General features: G+C 42.7%; 1 protein-coding gene across 1 annotated transcript in view; it reads left to right on the top strand.

Annotated features, from left to right (window-relative positions):
- The first annotated feature begins 1,614 nt into the window (after positions 1-1,614).
- The window catches only part of LOC120437711, a 44,497-nt gene continuing 23,369 nt past the window's right edge, over positions 1,615-22,742 (top strand). Inside the window, exons 1-2 of the mRNA XM_039608229.1 lie at positions 1,615-1,835; positions 3,726-4,058. Coding sequence (XP_039464163.1) covers positions 1,772-1,835; positions 3,726-4,058 — 397 coding nt within the window. The 5' untranslated portion in view covers positions 1,615-1,771. The remainder of the gene's footprint in view (positions 1,836-3,725; positions 4,059-22,742) is intronic.

Genomic DNA, 22,742 nt, shown 5'->3' with positions numbered 1-22,742 from the left:
CCAAGACGTTAAATTGAAGTCTGAAGCTGACAGGGAGCCAAAGAAGAAGCTCTGAAAGCTTCATGAGAATGAGTTAAAAACCTTGGCATTTTGGACAGAATTGTTTTAGTCAAACAAGAAAACCATTAAAAATCAATAAGAGAGCACACGAAAGCACAGACGAGCATCTTCTGAGACACAACAGCTTCAAGTTGTTCTCATTTGTTGCTGCCGATGTAGTTTAGCCTGAGTTTCCTGCCCATGTGTTGCTGTCAGTATTATGAATCCTGCTGTAATCAGTCTTCTACGAGCAAACAGAAGCAAAGGCTGTCTGTTCAGTCAGTGAAACATCAAACACAGATCAAAGCTTCTTCCATGAGCCACACAGAGGAAACAGTGAAGCAAACACAGACAGGGAGGCACAGAAACATTAAGAAAACCAAAGGATCACAACAGAGAGAAGAAAATAATAGAATCAAAGTGAAACTAGAAACACTGAATAAACTCAAATAAAAACGAGTTCAAAGTGTCAGGAGGTCTGATGTTCCAACAGTGTTCAGGCTGAGAATTATTACCTGCAATGCTCCAGTTTGACCTCATGGTGGCAGTGCTGTCTCACTGTTATAATGGCTACACTCAGACTACAGGAGAGAACAAGAGGGCTCTACTAAAACTGATGTTTTACGATGTTTTTATCACATCGTGCTGACGTCACCCTGATGACAGTGGTTGCCCAGGGTAGCAACATGGTGGGGGCGGCATCTTGGCATCTGCAAAAAAAAAAGCAGGTTGCTCGTACATCATGCTGGCTCATTTTGGGGATGTGATGGGCACCGATTGGTGTTCTATTGCCCATTTGCGGGGAGTAAAGGCGCCTCCGTTTGTGGGGTGCACCTTCTTGCCAAACACAGGGAGGAGAGGGCGGGGCGGTGGGGGATTCTCTGGCTGGAGCAGCATCTCGTTAATGCCGTCATCCTGATTAACACGATTAAAAAATTTTACGTAATCAATCCATTTGGAGCGCAAAATGACTCAAAATCCCTGAAATGTCTCTGTCAATGCATTTCAGGCAGTTTGTCCAAAGTTTGTCCATTCTGCGCTCCAAATGTGTTGATTGCATTAAAAAATGTAATCACATTAATTGTGATGACAGCGTTAAGGCGTTAACGTTGACAGCCCAACAACAAACACAAAAACAGAAGACATTATGATATAGACTTATAATTTGTACCGATATTTTTCCTAAATTCTATCACACACATATACGCGAAAAGTGAGCGCGAGGGCCCTCGGTGCACCTGAGTGCTGCTGCTACTGTGTAAAAGTCTCACATGCAAGTTGTCGAGAGGGGAGAGGGCAGGCTGCTTCCAAATAGTGCACATTTCATCCATAATGTTGTCTATCCAAGCCCATTATGTATTAATGATTTTTCCTAGGTTGTGTGAAATAACATTCATTAGTAGGGCCAGGACTCCGCAGTCTATTTACACCTACAGGCCAGTGGACACTCTTTCAATGATGATGATGTACACATCCTAGAAAGGGAGGAACACTGCAGAGGGAGTGTTCCCCCAGTGCACAAAACAGGACCGCCCCTGTTTCCGAGGTTATTAAATGCAAGACAAACCGCAGAGTCCGAGTGAGCAGCTGAAAGTCAGCTTTATTTCAAATTTAAATGTAATCTGATGTAGTCAGTATTTAAAGTCAGGCTCTGTTATTGACTGAAAACTCCGACAGACTCAGACATTTAGAACAAACTAAGAGTCGGATCAGCACAAATACTGACACAGAGATGGCTGCTGGCACTGCGCTGCTCTGCTGCACTTTGCTGTTTGTCCATGTCTTCGTCCCTGCAGGTGAGACTGAACTAAACTGAGTTTAACAAGAAGTACAGGAGGATTATTTTCATCTGGATTCAGTTTGTCTGTGTGTGTGAAGGAGACACGAGGCTGGGTGGACACTTAACATCTGTAATCCAGCTGTGACAGAGACAAAGAAGTGTAATGTGTGTGTCAGTGTGATGTGTTGTAGTGTCAGGAGTCAGTATACAGCTACAAAGCTTTTTGTTCAGTGTATACAAACAGCTGTAGCTCCATAAAGGCAGCATGCAGAGACTCACAGTGTCTTATAATGAGAGGCTGCTTTCTCTCACACATTATGTTCACTTATTATCAGCACCTGTTGTTGTTCTGCGGAAGCTAACATCTTGTAGTTTCTGACACTTTGCATGTTTAGCATGAGGCTAAAATTCCCCCTCAGTGGGTCACTGGTGACCTGCTGGATGTTCAGAGGTTCATTAAATCTGGGTTCAAAATATTGGGGATGGATACATGGAGGAAAACCAAAATAACAACACTGGTCCGGCCGGGTCAAGTCAAACGATGATTTTAATGAACACACGTGTGGGAGATGGGACACTGTACGCAGACAGCACCAGATCTCTCTCCAAAAACCACACAACAATAGTTTTTATGAAAATCATGGTATTAGAACGCCCCCTCATGCGTAAAGTAGGTACAATACAATCAATGTTGACAACTTTTAACACATTAAAAGAACATCTTCTTCTTCCCGACGCCAGATACTTCCCAGTAATCTTCTAACTCTGCTTGTTCCCTGGAACAAACAGTCTCTCCTGCAAGCATAATCAAACAGCTACAAGGCCTTGCAAACTATTATTTAAATGTTTGAACTCTCCCCTCTACATGAGTTTAACTACTGCTTGTATGTGTGCGTGTGTGCCTCGACCTCAGCCTTCACTCTGTCTATAAGGACAGAGGCCAACTCTGCATGTGTGCAATAACCTAACTGAAACCATACATGTAATATGTTGAATAAATGTTCTAATCAAATGCCACTACTCAAAGCTTAATAAAAGAATATAAATGAATAAAGGATAATGATGAATAACATGATATCTGTGTTTTGTAAGCGTGTTCTTTCTATAGCTCAAGATCCTAAACACAATAGATTGTTCAGTCCTCGCGCCGAACAAAGTTTCCGACCCTCCACTAGTTGACCGAGCCCCCCTCATTGGCAAGCACAAAAATACAAAGCATGTGTATACAAAAGGATTATCACTGCACCTGTAATAGAAAATGTTAATATGGAATCATGACAATACCTGTAATACAAGTTGTAACATAAGGCCGACAGCCTAAAGAAATTCTCTAATGAAGTAACAATTAATGATGATACATAAATGAACTAATGAGTAATTATTGCCAATACACACTACTTAAAGGTTAACAAAAGATATATCTAAATAAAGGATCATAAAATAACATGATGTAAGTGTCTTGTAAGCATGTGCGGCCTTCTACGCTCTACGTCACTTCCCTCAATAGATCAGCCAGACATCCCGCTGACTGTAGCTTTTAACCCTTACTGACGTGAGCACAACTCCATAATAAGCACCAAGCGGCAATATGTATAAAGATGATCATGGTTACACCTGCAATGAAAGATTATATGATTATACCAACACCTGTAAATAGAAGATTAACATGAGGTTATAACAATCACTGTAATACAAACGTTAATGTAATGTCAATAGCTTCAATAAATGCTTTAATGCAATGCTTATTATATGATTCTAATGTAATGATAAAATAACAGTAAAATATCTCTTCTCACTAAAAACTCAAATGTCAAAGGAAATAACCAAAATAATTAAAGTCAATAATTCTGATGATAATTGTGCTTTGACCTTTAACCTCTCTGCTTTGTGTTGTTTCCTCTTTCAGACGAGAAAACCATCACAGCTGAGTTTAGACAGAAGAGTGTCAGTCTGACATGTCGAGCTCCAAACAACAAGAAGATCACTGCTGTAAAGTGGATCACAGATGACCTGAAATCAGTTCTTTTGTACCAGGATGGGCACTTTGATCCATCCAACCAGCCTCCATCTTTTAAGAACCGAGTGAATCTGCGGGACAAACAGATGAAGGATGGAGACGTGTCTTTGATTCTGAAAGATGTGATCACTGATGACACTGGAAGATATGTGTGTGCTGTCTTCATGGAAGAAACAAGCTCATGGAAGTTCATCAGCAGCATCAACCTAATGGTTTCTCCAGGTGAGTGAGTAGAGTTGAGTGTGTGTGTGATCAGAGGTGAAGCTGCTTCCTGGTTGTTGATGTGTGTTTGTTGTATGGATGAGCTGGTGGATGTCAGAGGTAGACAGATGTTTCTCCAGCTGTTGTCTTTGTGGCTGGTAGTCTAGAGTTGTAGAGCAGCATTGTTTGGGTAAGGTTAGAGCAGAAACAAAGACATTTATGAATCAGTCTCTTCTTCTCTTGCTCTCTAACTCGTCTGTAAACATGTGTGGGGAAACTCAATGTTAAAGCCTACAGCGGGAGGGGGAGGGGAGGGGTGAAGCTGGTGGTTGTGAGTCTGTGAAAGTGAATCCTGCCGGTGCCATAGCTGCTGAAAACGTACTTAGTGCAGACACAAAACATCCATCAGCTTCAAAGTGTGTCAGAAAAATGTCCACATGATGACTGATGGATGAGAGAGGTCCCATTTTTGTTGTTGTGCACAAATCATTGAACAACACAAACACTTAGAGCTCAGGTAAGTGATGAGTGAATAGAATAGCTATTCACTCTTTTAGTCAATTAGGTTAAAAAGGAAAAAAAACTGTGGATAAAGAACGACAATTTGGTTCCTGCATATTTGAAGTATTTCTATACTGCCAGAGGTCTTGATGCATGCTCAATCATCCAGGTAAGAAAATCTCCAAAAGTTGATCCTGTTAGAATCAACCTTTGGAGGTTTACTGCCAGAGCATACACTGTCTGTGTCACGGTCGCAGTGGCTGACCGTATGGAGAGTGTATGGAGGACTCAGGCGCAGACACTGGACAAGGCATGAAACTGAGTTTTGAACGAAAAGCGAGCCTTTATTTCAGCTGAAGACGTGGCGGTACAAACCAGGCAGAATCACTAAACTGATAACTAAACTGGGGAACTAACACTATGATAAAGCTATGGCTGAGAATACAAAAGACTGGGCATGGAAACATGGAGGGTGGGAACACAGACGACGTGACACAGACAGCATGAAACACAAAGACTAAATACACATAACGGAACAGGAAACAAAAGCAGTCAATAGAAAACACTGGAGCTCATGACAACAGTTCAAACATGGCTCAGGGGGCCGGCCCGGAGGACAGCAACACAACAGCCCACAGTTTATGAGGTCAGGGGGCCAACCCAGAGGTCGAGGGCACAATAGCCCATACCAGCCTCTATCAGGAGGCCGGCCGCGTGGAAGGCAGCGGCGTTGCAGTTCAGGAGGCCGTCCACGACGGCAATGACGTCCAGCTGACAGCTTGGCAGGACCAGACGAGGCCGGTCGTGGACGTGGCTTGGCAGGACCAGACGAGGCAGGACCTGGCGAAGGCGACGCTGCAGCTGGCGAAGGCGACGCTGAAGTTGGAGGCGGCAGAGCCGCAGGTGGCGAAGCGGGTGGTGGCTGGGCGGGCTCCTCGGGCCCTCCAGCTGACGTGGCGTGGGGCTGGACGGGCTCCTCGGGCACTCCAAGCTGACGAGGCGTGGGGCTGGACGGGCTCCTCGGGCCCTCCAGCTGACGAGGCGTGGGGCTGGACGGGCTCCTCGGACCCTCCAGCTGACGTGGCGTGGGGCTGGACGGGCTCCTCGGGCCCTCCAGCTGACGAGGCGTGGGGCTAGACGGGCTCCTCGGGCCCTCCAGCTGACGAGGCGTGGGGCTGGACGGGCTCCTCGGACCCTCCAGCTAACGTGGCATGAAGCAGCGGGGATGCTGCAGGGTGCCGGGTTGGCACACCCGGGAATCCAGCAGCAGATGCAGGATGAGCTGCTAACTGGACAGGGAGCTGAGCTGCTAACTGGACAGAGGGCTGAACAGGAGGCTGAACAGGAGGCTGTTGTGGCGGCGATGATTCTCTTGAGCCTCCAATGGAAACATGAGCTGGTGCAGGCGCCTGCAGAGCGACAACCGCTCCCACCCGAGTGCCTAGGATGGGTGCGGAGCTCAGCTGCGTACTGACTGGCATAACCTTGGGGACCAACCTGGGTGCAGGAACAAACCGGACGGCAGCCACTCCCACCTGAGGTGTAGATGCAGGTGCATGAGATGGCTGACTCACGGCTGCCCTGACCCTAGTGGCGGGTACTAGCGCAGGTGCTGGCTGGGTGACCACTGCCTCTACCTGGAGATCAGACGCGGGTGAGCGGTCAGGCAGCACCACAGCCACCCTGGGAGTGAGCACAAAGTTCCAAACATTAACTTTGTGAGGTGTTAGCAGAGGAGCAATGACAGACAAAGACCTTAAATTCTCTAAGTCCTTAACACAGTTCAAATTGTCCTCAGTCGCTCTTCTTGGAGAACTAAACACACCTTCCGTCTTGGAGCATGATTTAAACAACATTTTAGACCTGCAATAAGTTGGCTCAGTGACACAAGTGATAGTTAAATTGTTCCTAGAAGCATGATTCGTAAGGCCAATACTTGATTCTTGAACCCACATAAAACAACCAGGAGTGTGTGCAGGTGATTTTAACACAATAATTTGGTAGTCACATGGGAAGTAAGTACACTTATTGGAGTCTAAGCCACCCTTTGGCGAGACTAAGTTATAGAGGAGTTCAACCACACACACTGGTCGACTGTAGGAAGTTAGTGAGTGAAATGCACATGGCCTTAGCTTTGCACAGACAACATAGTGGACTGGCTCTGAGCAATCCGGCTGAAATGTCTTTAGATCGGCCAGTTCGTTAACTGCAGTCAACAGGTCCTGGCCAAGGGGTGCAGTTAAAGGGCTAGCTGGTTTGTAACGACTGACATGGCTCCCCCCCCCCCGACAGTCTTGGCAACACAAAATTCAACCTTGTCATTAGATAAAGTGGAAGCATAACTTAAACAGCCCTTCAGTTCTGTGTTAACAGAAATTACAATGTCATTCCCAGACATAGGAAACCCTGGTAGACCCTTAAAAATTGTCCAGCCCCAATGGACTGGTGTAGAAAAGCAGTCGCTGATGTCGGGCTCCAAAGCACTCACTCTGGTCAAACCATCAGCAGAGTGAGAAACATGGGGACCGATCAGCACAGGAACATAACATACCTTTTCATGGTCAACACCAGACACTTCTTTCACTGGCCTAGTTGTACAAACAGAACATTCATTATGTGACTTGGGAACAAGGCAAACAGACTCAGAAAGGGGGGTGCTAGCCAAGGATAATACAGTCCTGCTACTGGTCAGATCAGACGCTCTCTCACTTGATTTGTAGTTGATGGACAGCAGGGGCTGAGACACAGTCTTTAATAAGGCCCAAGATGCTGTAACAGTCCGAAAAGAAGCCTTCTTAGAGAAAGAGGCATGTCCTGGACGTGCAGAACCATCACCACATTCTGTTTCACTAATGTCCCCCTCAGCTTGCTCATTCATAATAACAGGGTTTAACAGTACATTACTGGTTTTAATTCCCAGGACCGAAGAGTCTGTGGCTGGTTTGGCAGTGTTGCTTTCACAGTTCTGTGATGGCAGTGTGTCTTCCCCAAAAATAGCATGCCCAACATCAGATTTTTTGGCTTGATTGTCAATACAAAATGGGGGTACAAGATTACCACCTTCAACATTAGTAGTCAGAGGCATGGAAAAGGCAGCTTCTTCATTGGCTCCTGAGAAAACAGACTGTGTTGAGGTGCATGGGGGGGGGGTGACAGGGTTAACAGTACCGGCTAACTGAGTCTCCATCTCCGACACATTAATTGTCTTTCCAAGCCCCTCGCCATCGTTACATCCAGGGTGATTCAGTGGCAACAGAACATTGTCACTAACCTCTGAGTGCTGTGTCGAGCGCCGCCGCCGCAAATGCCGCTTCCTCTTGGGAGCGGCCGCGAGTGCGGCGGCATTAACTGTTGGGATTGGGTCTTCTTCCTCTGCCTACATCCGTGCCAGACAGGTGGCCGGAGACGAGAAGCCCTTGCGAGTGGGTGAGGGCGAGCGGCCGGTCCGAAGCAGGGCGACAGGTGGGAGTGAATGAGCCAAGGCTTCCAACGGAGCTCCTCCTCCCGATAAGCCCATAACACCTGCTGCCGCTCATCATCACCAAAATCTATGGCCTCCACCGTCTCCGTGTGCTGGTCAGGGCAGCTTGACTGTGGCGGAGATGAGGGAGCCAATGCACGGTGAGACGATGGCAGAGTGGAAGTGAGCCTCAGCGTTCCACCTCTCACAACCTCTGGCTCACGAGGCAGCGGCAACGGCACCCGTTTACGGGGCGGAGTTGTGGGTGATAAGGCGGCGTTCAGGACCCTCTGGGCAAGCGCACGGGCACGAAGCTCCTCCTTAAGGGGGCCCAGGGAGTAAAACGCCTCGATTAGGTGGGGGAGCTGCCACAACCGTGGCTCCGCAACAAAATGGCGTCCACGGCCGCCAATCCCGTGGAAACCACTCTTGGATCGGCGCATCCGATGATGCGATCCATTATGCGGTAGAGCCTGTTCAGCTCCTCTCCTACCTCCTCTGAAATGTCCGCTGAGTCCGACATGGTCGCGTCGTACTGTCATGGTCGCAGTGGCTGACCGTATGGAGAGTGTATGGAGGACTCAGGCGCAGACACTGGAGAAGGCATGAGACTGAGTTTTGAACAAAAAGCGAGCCTTTATTTCAGCTGAAGACGTGGCGGTACAAACCAGGCAGAATCACTAAACTAATAACTAAACTGGGGAACTAATACTATGATAAAGCTATGGCTGAGAATACAAAAGACTGGGCATGGAAACATGGAGGGTGGGAACACAGACGACGTGACACAGACAGCATGAAACACAAAGACTAAATACACATAAGGGATGATCAGGGGAAGTGGCCACACATGGGAGCACAGCTAACGCACATGAACCTAAAGACAGGACAGGAGAAGTGAAACTAAATACCCTGACATTGAATACAGACTTTCAAAGTAAAACAGGAAACATGGAGATTAGACATGACATGAACTAAACATAACCACACAGACATGACGCATGAACCAGGGAGACTTAGTACAGGGGGAGATGACATAAACAACTAAGGAACAAAGGACTAAACAGCAATCTCAAAATAAACTAGATGAGCTAAACTAGGGCACAAATGAATACAAAAGATACATAAAACTCAAACACTGGGTCGCTCGACCCAGGACCATGACAGTCTGATGGGGGAAAATGCCATTTAAATTTCCCTCAGGGTTTGGTTAGTAGTTTTAAAATACATGTTTGAGACATTTTAACGCTACTCCTTATCATCAGAGTTAAACCTAGATGTACACAGATTTGGAGCACACTTGAAATTTTTTTGCACTTTTTCTTTATGCGTTTTCTTGTTTGTTTTTTCTTTGGTGGCTGGTGGCTACAGTTTTGTTTAGATCGTGTAGTCTAAGGAGCTTGGAAAGAAAAGCGTCTGGTGTTCTTTAAGTTGGTTGAAGATATTTCACCTCTCATCCGAGAAGCTTCTTCAGTTCTAGGGTCAAATGGTGGAGAGTCCCAGATTTAAACCCTGTGGGAGTTTCCCCCCAAAGAGGGACAATGGACGCCCTAATGATCCTCTACTTAATCAAATGAGCCAAGGTGTGAAAACGGTTGTAGGTCGCAATCAGCCAGGGTTTTGGGTGAACTCATTGTGATTTCCTGAGGTCAGATGGCCCCAGATGTGAGTGAGCTTTACGGCGTCTGGAAGGGAACTCAAAACTGGATTATAGATGGCAGACAGTTGGTGTCGTAAACCACCACCTCTGTTCAAAGATGGTCGCTCACAGTGAACATAGATGTCTTCTTTCACTCCTCTTTCAAACCATTTGTCCTCTCTGTCCAAAATGTGAACATTGGCATCCTCGAAACAGTGACCAAAGAGTGTCCTTTAGAAGTGTCAAAGTGTATAATCTATACTCTCACCCATGTTGTGAACAAGTTTTATGCATTAGCATGCAGCCTTACCACAATACTGAAACGTCAGTGCAGTATGCAGATGGACAGCCGAGTCTTGTCCCGTGGAGGTGGCTCTTCTATGTTGTGCCATGCGTTTGTGAAGTGGCTGTTTGGTCTCTCCAACATAGAGGTCTGAGCATTCCTCGCTACACTGTATAGCAGCGGTCCCCAACCCCCCGGGCCACAGATCGGTACCAGTCCACGAGAGTCGAGGCTTGGGTGTGAAATTTGTGGTTTTCAGGGTATTTATAATTTTTTTATCGTTTTTATCATTAACTTGGGTCTTTTCCGTTTGTTTTGAATAAATATTTATTTTTGGTACTGGCTTTATTTTGTTGTATTTATGCGGGACACATTAATGGCTGGTCCGTGAAAATATTATCAGACATAAACTGGTCCATGGCCAGGGCTGGACTGGGACCAAAAATCGGCCCGGGCATTTTGACTAGAGACCGGCCCACCAGGTATTATAGGAAAAACCATAAAGCCTTTGAATGAAAACAAACGCTGTTGTCACAGTGATGTACACTGTCTTGCTGGTATATATGTATCAGTCTAATAAACTTAAACCTACACCATCCTCCCTATTCGGGTATTCTAAACAGTACCCGAAAGTAGACTGCTTGGTCGAGTTAACCTCCTGAACTACAACACATGGTGAAAACCTGAAATTAAGACAGAGAAGACTAGAGGTGAGACATGATCATCACTGATTACTGATGACAGATTTAGATATATTTTCATAAATCATTCATTTGCCACATCAATAAACAGCATGGCAGGGCAAAATATTTTTTCTAACATGGCAACCTTTAAAAAGTGAAAGGAGACAGAAAGACAGATGAGAAAGAAAAACTTAATTGACGTTTTGATGGCATTTTACACACAGTACTGGTACAGAATCTAGAAAATGTGGGAAAATGCTGGCATCATATACAGTACTTAGCTACTTCTGAAGAAATTATGATGGGACCCTAAAAAAATTACTATGTACAATAATGGATTTCTATACATTTTACATCAGATGAAAACATTTGTTGTAAGATTCAGAGCGATAAACAAACAAAAGAGAAAAGCCGATCAGCTGATCACTGATCAGTTTCATGATTGAAGTAGAAACAGGAAAGGGAGGGGGAGAGAATGAGAGAAGAAGCGGCAGCTGTGCAGGAAAGACACAGAATAACTCCAGCTTTGTGTCTTTTTCATTGTAGTTGAAATACGGGACAAACTGTTCCTTTTCACCTCAATACGAAACGCGCAATATTTTCTCTGTATACAAGACGATTCCGTTTTTTACGGGACGGCTAGAAACTCTAATAACTAACGTTATAAATAAGATAAAACAAGTTCAACATCAATAATATCACAGCACCCGCCCAGCAGTATAGAAACTCCGTCATGCTAGCTAGTACGCAGTACGAGTTATTGTAACTGACTGTAAAAAGTCAGCACAACGAAAATAAACTCCACCTAAACTTGGTTTATATCTGACCCAGATAGACTGCAGGTCATAACTTCTTACCTGAAGTTCAGTTCACCGCCTCGGGTCTCTGCTCCTCCTGCCTTTCCGTCATCCACCTGCCAGCGTGTTGCATCTGCTGGCCTCCACCACTTGCTAATGTTACTGAATCTGTAGAAGCTCCGCAATAACCACCAATAAACAATTGAGTTATTTTTACACATCTCCCTTCATCTGGCCAATCCACCACCTTTCAGTGTTTATACCGTTACGGAAAAAAACGAAGAAAAAAACCCCCATCGGCCCATAAAAACGAAAAATCAAATGCCCGGTGGGCCGATGGCCAGTCCAGCTATGTCCATGGTGCAAAAACGGTTGGGGACCGCTGCTGTACAGCATACACTACGTTGTGTAGTTTGTGTTTAGGACTTCTGTTTTTGGGATGAAACAGTTTCTGTCTGAGTGTGTTGCTGGGTCTGAAGTACACTGGGATGTAATGCTTGGAGAAATTCTGCTGAGTTTTTAGGGGAAGACAATGTTGTTGCATTTGTCCTTCTTATCCTCCCCTATTGGTGTCTGATCTTCTTTTCTGTGCATCTTTGCTGACTTGATGAAAGCCCAATTAGGATAACCGCATGTTTTAAGAGCTTCCTTAAAGAGCAACAAGGAGAGGGAACATTTTCTGCCTGGTGTTGTAGAGTTCTGGTTACTCTAAGTTTGTGTTCCAGAGTGTGGTGGGGGTCAAAGAGGAGGTACTGGTCCGTGTGTGTGGGCTTCCGGTAAACTTCACTGTTGAGGTTTCCATTCCCTTCAATGTGCACGGCACAGTCCAGGAATGGCAAACAGTTATCCTTTGTGTCTTCCCTGGTGAACCTTATGTTTTTTATCCACAGTGTTGATGTGAGCTGTGAAGGATTCAACTTCTTGTGTTTTGATTTTGACCCAGGTGTCGTCTACATATCTGTACCAGTGGCTGGGTACTCTCGCTTTAAAAGAGCCAAGAGCCTTTCTTTCCACTTCCTCCATGTAAAGGCTGGATACAACAACTCTTGAGCCACGATTGATAGGTTTGTAGCTTGAACCACGTTGAAGACAATGTAATTACACAGCAAGCAAGACACAAGTAGGCAAGTTCTTTATGTTTCACGTGCACGGGAGAGAACTGGACAGGCGCCGTTCCTTCGCTTGACCCCAGTTGCTCTCGTCCGCTCTCCCGTAACACTGCTCTTTTATTGTGGTTACATGAATATGCATAGGTTCATTAACATATGACCTCTTACATAGGTATACATGTGAACAAAGAATACCCTGTGTGTGTGTGTGTGTGTGTGTGTGTGTCTGGAATGTGACTCCCCAAAGCTGGTGCCAGGAGTCTAGTGGTCCATCTAAACAAGAGGCTCTTACACTCAAACAGATATACGTGTGTTTGCTATACCATATATCAGCAAGAGAAGATACGACCTCTCCTAGGAGGTGTGTGAGCTATACCAGAACACTCCGAGGAGGAGTGAACACACTCCCCTTTTCATGCTACACAGAGTTGTTACAGACTATTAAGAATAAACCTCCTATCACTACACAATCGATTATATACTTCTAAGCATATATGAGTAAATATTTCTAAGCATAAATGACAATCATAATACAAAACCTAACATTCCCCCCTTTTTGGCAGTTATGCTAGAAAAGTACCCAGTTATGATCACCTCATGTCTGACAGTGTCATTGCAAACATTTTTATACTCAGCATATGTCAACGTACACAGTCTGACAAATGTATTAGCAGTTATCCAAGTTCTCATTGATCCGATTCAATGGTAAACTGCATCCTACAAGTAAACAGATGAATTGTTAATGGTCAAAAGAGAAATTAACATTTTCAAAAACACTCCAGCTTGGTGGTGCTCCTCCGCAAGACATGTAAATCACACGTCTCTCTGCAGAGTGGTTTAAGTTCTGCAGGGCGTCACAAATGTCTCTTCCAGTTGTTTCCATCACTGTCCATAGGACCAGAGTCCAAATGTATGTAGAATAGACATTCAAACATACCAGTTGAGTTTGCCGTTTGTCAACATGGGTCTCAGCTATTGTGAGAGCTGCAGACCTCTTCAGCACTCTAGTTTTATGGCCTCTGCCAACCCCCATCACCTCACTTCAGGCCTCCGTCCTGTGGGGGATATTTATGACTCCTCTATTGCCCATCCTCTACAGGAAAACCCTCTGTGGAACGAGTGCTGGATCCAGTTATCTTACTGCTGTTATGATCCCAGCAGTCTTCAGTGTGCCATTGTATGCACAGTACAGTGACACAGCATTAGGTGATGTTCATAGGAAACTGCTGTCATCACCACCATAGCTTCTGGTTCCTGTGCTTTTCACAGAATCACGATGTCATCCTTGGACTCCCCCTGCGCTGTTGGTGGAGCTTGGCACGCTCCCCTCATCCTTCAGGTGCTTGTCTGTTGTCCACAATCTCCTCTGTTGGCCTGTGGAAAGCCCCCTTGGCACAGCTCTCATTCCAACGCAGCTTCGTGGTCCTTGCTGTGGCTCCGAAATCTGATCCCATGGTGGGCCCCAAAAAGCTCGACCTTTGACCTCAACCACTGCCTTGGCTGTCAGCTATGCCTGGAATGGGTTGCTTCTCACTGGGCCTCTGAAGATTTCTCAGGAGATTCCTTTCAGCAATACTCTGACTGCTGCACCTGTATTTCCTTGCTAGGAGGAAAAACTCCTATTTGGAAAGCATGTCAATCATCATCAAACCACATTCTTTAGTTCAGTGAGCTTCATTTATGGACCATCACAGCCTCATCTGAACATGGATGCACCACTTTGCATAGGTTTAATACCAGTAAATGAACTGTTAATCACACAAATCACTGCAACAATCTTAAAAAACATAGAAAACATAGTTTAATGTAATTCATGTAATCCTGGACCCCTCCTCTTGATGCATGGACACTCCCATGAGTCAGCTCATCAAACCTAGATTCCTGTCTGAAATAAAAAGGTTAGCTAGATCATGTCCCAGGCAACATCAGGGTGTCTCCTCCTCTGGAGCAGCACCACCCTGGACCTATAACCCTGCAATAAAAGATGTTAGTGTGTTTTGCATATTAAGTTTGCTTAAAACCTGGCTCTGTCTGGAGCCATCATACACACCATCATGGCCTGGAAAACAAGACCTGGAAGTGAAATCAAACTTCACACTTATAAACAATTGTATCATAAGAGTAATAGAGCATTCAGCATCAGCAGGACAAGTATCATGTGCAGGTTTTCTCAGATCAGTAAACTACAATTATTGCCATAATTTGCCTCAGACATGGATCATCCCATGTACTCAGTTAACATTAATGTAATCGGTGACTTCCCTTAAGCAAAGTCACTCCATGTATTTAACACTAGGAGCTCAGTAGTGGCCAGCTAATGAGCCCCATATCAAACTATTCCATAAACATTGCATCTCTTATTTGCTTTCTCATGTTACTTGTCCATCTCTGCTGAATCCTCTACATGCACTCTTAGAAAAAACAAACATTAGCAACACACATGGACAATCCTGGAGGTCAGGCAGAAGTTGACAGGTTCCAGAGGTGCTATAAAAAGACCATAAAGTTAGCCATCCATAGCTGTGGAAAGAAGTGACACTAGTTTCAACACAGGGAATGTTTCACATGTTATTCACATCGTCAAAGTAACCTTCACATTTTCCCAACAACACAGTGTAACTGCATCACCGACTCATAACCTGTAAACACAGTTTTTTTCACACATAAACCCAAAAATCCTGTAGCAGGAAAAAACATCAACCAGCTATCCTGGTATAAATCACATGATCAACTCACGTGAAGAACTGTAATGCTGTAGAAACGTTAGCGCTGCGCAGGTGTATACACACTTTCTCACAGTTGCCTCCGTGAGCAACACAAGGCAGTGAATAACACCCCTGGTAGATGCAAAGACACAGAAAGTGGCATTTAAAAGGTTAAATCGGTATGGCCAAAGCTCACGCAACCTCGGATGTTGCTGTCATCTTTCTGCTCCTGTAAAAGAAACACATAAATTCATCCACCCTTCTGTCCTGTCTAGGTGGAGGTTAACCTTGAGTAGTGGTCAAGTCTTGTCAGCTTTTGTCAGCTTTTACCAGTCAGTCAGTTTTTTTTCTCTCTTCCACTCATTCATTCATGCATTCATTCATTCTTTCTTTGCTGATAGTAGAACCTATCGTCGCATTTAGTTTCCACTCTTAGCAAAATGATGTCATTTCAAAAAGAAAAGAATTTAGACTGGATTTTCTCGTTGAATCCTTTTGGACTGGAACTTATTTTCTAATTGTCCCAAATAAGTGACTTTCTCCTGAGTCCATTTTAATGTGGAGAAACTCACTTACAACAATTTTCTCGACGATGCGTTGTATAGTGCTTCTGTTCTAATTGTGCAGATCTGCTCCAAAGGAGATCGTCAAACAAAACTTTCAGTGCACTGTGAAAGTATCAAAATAAAAAGGCCTCGTTCAGTCATGACACATGCTCCTCATCTCAGGAGGGTAAATCATACCATTAGCATGATTTATCATACCATCATACTAATTGACAGGCTCAACTTCACAACAAAAGAAAAATCATCAGCTAGATAAACTCCAAACCAACCATTAGCCACACAACACACAACATAAGCCTCATGTCTCATTAGCTATGAATTTAATCCCTATGTCTGTGCTCTTCACTCATTTAGGCCACAGACCCATCTTATTCAGTTTTCCTTTTCCCCGTCATCATAAAACATGTGACATGTTGTCATGCATTTCGCAAAAGAAGTTTGTTCTCATGTATTCAGAGTTGTGTATCTGGGTGCAGGATTCACTCGCACATCACAACAGGAAACTCAGTGTTTTAGAGTCTCCATTCCAACACATCCCATTCACTCGTACTAGAATTCAGTCACCTTTCATTAATCTAAGAACCATCAACCAATTTGCATATCAGCTATTAACCCACTAAGATGACAGGACAACAGAAATGCATGTTCAAAATATCATCACAAAAGTAGAATTTCCCTCATACAGTAAATTACTTGTGCTGCATCAATCAGACAGAAAGCATCTCCCAATTTACTATATCAACAACTAAATTTATTGTCTGATCACTGGTTGGTCAAACCAGAATTTTTTCCCACAAAAATTAAACTGTTGTCCTGTGTTACGGGTACGAAATTGAGGATGAGAGTAAAACAATGATAGTCCAGAAGAGGTCGTTCAAACAATTGATTTTAATGCACGCAGCGTGGAGAGGTGCAAACTGCAAAATAGTTGTACATCTCTACCCAAAATACACTCTAGATTGCTTTTATAACATCAGGGTATTGTAACGCCCCTTCTTGCGTTTACAAGCACATAATTTGCATGTACAGAACATTCATGTATTTTAAGAATTAAATGCAACATAGAGGTTCCTCCTTGTGGCATACTCTTCCGAATATGGTGATGACCTAAGGCCTTTGAGGTCACCATGGACTGGACATCCTTCCGTCACCTGTAACTAAGCAAACTCAAATACCACAAGAAGCTGAATACATTCAGGCCTTTGCTCAGCTACTATTTTACTGTACCAATATACTCAGCATATGAGTTATGATACATATATATTTAACTCAATCATTTTAAAGTAGTTATAACTGCACCTGTAATAAACATGTTAATATTTGATTATGATAACCCCTATAATATAAATTATAACATAATGCCAGCAGCTTCAATAAACACTTTGATGAAATGATAATTAATACAATGTTAAGGATGGTGGTTATATACAGTTCAGCAGTGACCTAATTTCTTTAAATATTACAATCCCTCTCTTGACCTCTTGCCCACAAGAGGTCACTATACTGTGTCTTGTGTCACCGCTCGACCCACTCTGTCACCTCTACATCCATTAATGGCACCATGGGCGCCGAAACCACCATTCCCAAGTCCACTATGTCGCTCTTACCCTCTCTAGTGGAAATCTTCTCCTGTAAGGGATAAAACAAACAGCCTCTCTCTGCTACACCTTACTAACCTACTGTGTTCATCTAAGGTTCCTGTCATTATTCAAAGTTGGTTCACAATATCATATCAGGCCAAATGATAAACCCTACTGCCACGTCTGCTTTGTTAAGCTCTTCAGTTAGACTCTGTACCGGTTTGCCAATCTGTGTGTACATGCCTCTACACTTTTAATGTCTAAATGCACATCTGGATGTATGTGCACTTGTATGTCTATCTGCATCTATGAGTCAGTGGTTTTTCAGAAAAAAAAGGCGTTAAAGTGAAAAATGTTTCCTGTCTATAAACTCCTGATACTGGAGGGACTTTCCTGTTTGCCCAACCTCTTAGGTTTGGCCTTTTACACTTTTACTAAAGAAATTTTAACAGAGCCCAAAGAGATTTTTATTTTGCTCCTGTGCTTGACAGGATAAGGGAAGTTGTTTTTTGTTTTGTTTTGAAATTTTTCCCTTCTGTGTGTGTGTGTGTATACATAAGTAAGGATATGATAATCAACGTAAGATCCCTGGTTTGCAAATGATTTTCTGCCCCCGCTGCAGGGCAACATCATGTGGTGGTGAGTCTATGTTGGCTAGTTTAATACAGATATGTAACAGTTGCTTGATTGCATGGGCCACTCAGAGTTGCACCGTTTCAAAGTATGTGGAGATTTCAATATACATTTCTTGGCTAATTATTTATTTATTTATTTATTTATTTTTTTTTTAAATTCTTTATTTTCTATATTTTGAAACTATTGAGGTGCCATTTAGAATAACTATGAAAACCCCATATGTACATATATATATCAATATCAAGGGCATATCTACACTTAAACACACACTCAACCATTTCTCCTTCACTTGTTTAAAATACTCGTCCAGTCTCAGCACACACCAACAGCAGATCTCTTCATGAGACCATCTTCAGGTGCATTTTCTAACTTGGTCCTCCTGACATGAGTTCTTGTTTTTCTACAGTTTTCTATGGAAATCAACCCACATTTTCACGGTTTAAACATAGGTTACTCACATTTCTAGCCTGATTGTTTTGAAATCAAACATTGCATTTGATTTTACTTATGTATTATCATGTTCTGGGCTCTATCCATTATATTAACTTTCTTCAATCTCAATACTCTTTATGTGTGTGAGCAACGCTTTTAGTCTTATTAAACACAACCCAAGTAAAATGCACACCATCCCCATGTCAGCCTAACTCTCCGCTAAAAAGCACACTTCAAAGTTTTCTATCAGGATTTACGCCTCTTTTGGCTTCAAGCATATACATAACATGCAAAAGTTACTGTTAATGCCAGTTAGACAAGTTTCCATTATCCACAACATTTTGTTTCACCCGGCTCACCCCCACACGTTTCCTGTTCACTTATTGCATATTTATCTTTAACACCTTTTACCTCAGTAGTTGCTAAGCAGAAACAAAGCAACCTGTGGTCCACTTTTACCCTGTAAAATAAACCCCTGTCATGTTTGTGTCTGTAAGCATGTTTTGCATTCATTGATTACAGTCCCCGCCATTCCTGCAAGTTAGGAGCTGTAAAGTTGAAAGCTGCATCAAGTCCAGGCCTCTGGCCTGGCCTATATATAAATCATGTGTGTTTGTGGCGTGCATGCAATTAACCTGCTATGTTCTCATCTTCCCTCAACATGTATCACCTGGACACTCTCACCAGTGAAGCTTAAAACCCTTTTGGACGGAACATCAACTCTAAACAAGCACAGTTATGCATTGTGTATAAAATGAACTCAACCTGTAAATAGAGACGTCACTGTTATGACCAACATCGACCTCTGCACAGCTCAGACGCCAGTTGCAAGAGCTCTCTAACATTAGAATCATCAACTGTGACTTATATAGTGTTATTTCGGTACTTTATACTTCACACATTTTTGAACGTTGTTTATATGGGGAGTTCCTCTTTTGTGTCTATATTTATTAATATGCCTTGTGCACTAAAGCTTCCTGTTTTTCAGTCTGGCTGAGCACTTGTTTGTGAGTAAAACTGACCTCTACAAGCCTTCACAATTAAAGTACATAAAACAAGATAATGAGCCGATACACCTTACAAATGCTTCATATATACAGAGAAAACCCAATAATCCACATTTCACTATTTTGTTCTTTGGTTCAGATTTGGATTCTGTATTGTTCTTTATTTGTTATTATTTATATTCAGATTGTTTTTGCTAGTCTTGGTTTGTTGTTGTCTGTTTGGGAGCTGACATAGTCTCTATAAATAAACTTCTTTTGGTGGAGCAGCACCAGGAGAGAAGCTCCAGAGAGGCATCTTCCATGTTAAACACTAAAATATAACAAAAGAGATCTTCTCAACGTGTTGTATATTTTTAATATTTCCTTATTATTTTGTCATAAAATAAATCAACCAAATAACTTAAGCTGTGTGACAGCACCTTGCGTTTACGCCAGGCTGTGAACTGCCCTGAAGCTACACCCCCTTTTACCCCATTTACTTTCTCAATCTTAGTTTAAACTATTCCTGACCTTCTCCTTCTCTCATCTGATCATCTCAAGTACGTCCTGTACCAAATTTGCTTCCTCTTTTCAAGTCCCACATTTAATTACAAGCTCCAACACATTTGCCCTATATGGCTGTTCCGACGTGTTTCCTGTCAACTTAACAGAGTTATTCTCAAAACTCAGAGCTGAAGTTCCCCTTTTCTAAGTCTGTATGTTCTACAAGAGAGCAAGTCGGTAAACAAGTTTATCATCACAAAGGTTATTAGGCAAAGGTCACGTAGACATTTGCTTAGTAACCCTAAAACAGCACATTTCATGTAGCTAATCGCATATATTAACACCCCCCTTTTTGTGACACATCTCATGTGTTACAAACTCAAAATCCTTCACTCAGGTTAGGCAATTAAAAGAAAAGTTTAATCCTATCATATTATGTATAAATGCTCCGGAGCTTAAACCTGTGTTTAAGGAATGAAATTAAATTAATCATCATGTCAAATCCTTTCTTGGCTCCATCCACAGCCTGCATCCTTGAAACGTCCTATAAACAAAAGCCTGTGTGTTAACCAGTACATCACCTTTTATACTCAGTTTCCCCACTTATGATCCAACCTGTGTTATAAAAGAAAAGTTAAAACAGAACAATTATCAGTCATGTGTCCAACCTTAGTCCAGTCTTTTGTCAGTGTCCAGTCGGTCCAACCTATGGTCTGCCTGGTCCGTCCATTCACCTGTCCATTCCCACACATTCACTCACACGCATTAACATCGGGTAGTGGTAAACGTCCGCACAAATAATCACATTTTCCACTTTCTGCAAACTCAGTTTATTTATATAATCATTTATTTTCTTTTTAGTTGTTTCTAGGAAAATATTTCTTTATACTTTTGGACTGGATTGGCTCGCTGCAATCCTTTTAGACAGGGACCCACAATCTGACCCATTGTAATTCGGAAAAGGTCACCTTACTTTTTGTTCTCCTGAGACTATTGTCAACGCCGTTATTCGTTGTTTTCTTTTGCAGGCCTGCTTAGAACAAAATGAGAAAAAAGAGAGAGCTGAGTATTAGCTCATCAAAGTACAAAACAAAATCACCTGACAGGTTTTTCTTTATAAGTGCACTGTTACAAACCCCCTTAAACATGTCCATGTTTATTAAAACTCCCTCTTTAAAATAAAACAACAACCTCAAAAATCTTCAACAATCTTAAATTTCACCCATTCAACACACTACAAACCTCGCCAAAAGCTACACCGTTTCGTACACAACCATAACCCCCATTAAGCACTTTACCATACTCAGATTCAGCCTAACACCTTATAACAATGTGTCAACACTAATTTATAAACCTCTTAATCAAATTTGCACCTCTGAACAATCTACCCCTCCTTTAAGGCCTCAATCACACACACAGCAAGCTCCTCTGTCCACATTCACACGAGCTTTCGAACTTTTTGCATACTCAGCCATATCTCAACAATTTAACTTGGCAAGAGAAATACTTTTAAAGCCCATGCCATTATTCAATTATTTTCATGTTCTTTCTATACTAATCACTTGTTTTGATCACTCAGTGCAAAAGCACTGCTAAGTCACTCTTTTAAACTACTTTAATCACTTTTTCGTATAACTGATTTCCTTGTCATCTAACTTCTTTTGAGTTTTTCCTCAACGTTACTTTATCCAAGTGTATTTTATTCAACATCCACACCATTTTAACACTCCTGAAATTAGCAACCTTATTTAATTACATATGTTTGTATTCTTAGCCAGGTTTTAATCGCATTAATCTTCATGAGCTTATCTTTATAAGGTTAGTGCATTTTCTGTTTGTATGAGTAATTTTATCAATGTTTCTTTGTGATCCTTGTGATCTTGTAAATGTTTCTTTTGCAGTGTTTCAAACTCCTTTTGACAAGGTGTGTTTTCTCTCTCTGGCTCATCACTGGTCATTGTTAGTGGCATTTCCCCTTCGCCTGTGCCCAGCGGCTGTACCCTTGAAGTCCCGTCTCCTCCAGTGACTCCAAGGTCACTCCGGGACTTAGGTTCAAGCAATCGTGACTGCGCCTTGCCTTAGGTTGTCCCAGGGTTTCGAGGTGGGATCTTACCCGTCATGGGCTGTCCAGCCTTCCATGCTGCCTTATACGGGGCCAACTGGGCAAGGGTGTTATCAGGTCTAGGGACACACTGGTTCTGGAAATTAAAGGAGTGTAAACTGCTTTCTTTATTTCATGTGTGTATTAAACTTTCCAACAATAATTTCACATGTAACAGTTAGTGTACGTACATTTTCAATTCATTAATGTAATTGTCAGTTCATGTATTTATTTCTCTCAGTCTGTCCCTTTTCTAAAACCTGTAATTAATATAATTTTATTACTTTATTACTTTACTTAAAACATGCATTCGCTTCATCTTCTTAGAATTTACCTCGTCTGCCTATTTCTCTGGGTGCTCCCCTGACATCATCAATCACTCACACAGCAGCACAGTATTTCCTATTTCTCTTTCCTGTTTCTACAGATTAATCAAACACTTGTTTTTTCATATTTACAGTCTACAAACCCTCTTTAGTTTTACTAAGTCTTGGTCTAAAACAATACACCCTCTTCTCACACACTTTTTTCAGTATACTAATTTTTGCATTTGTCAGTTTTTTTTTTTTTTTTTTTACTTCATTCACACAATCCTTTCATAATCGTCTCACACACACTGCCTTTTCTCTCAGACTTCCACTTTTTCACTCATTGTCCTATTGTACCTACCCAGACTTATTATTACTTATATTACTTTTTGTACAACTCACACAGAATCATTAA

Source organism: Oreochromis aureus, linkage group 3 (genome assembly GCF_013358895.1).
Source record: "Oreochromis aureus strain Israel breed Guangdong linkage group 3, ZZ_aureus, whole genome shotgun sequence".
NCBI lineage: Eukaryota > Metazoa > Chordata > Actinopteri > Cichliformes > Cichlidae > Oreochromis > Oreochromis aureus.
The sequence above is the reverse complement of the archived record's forward strand: the minus strand, read 5'-3'. Positions and strand labels throughout refer to the sequence as shown.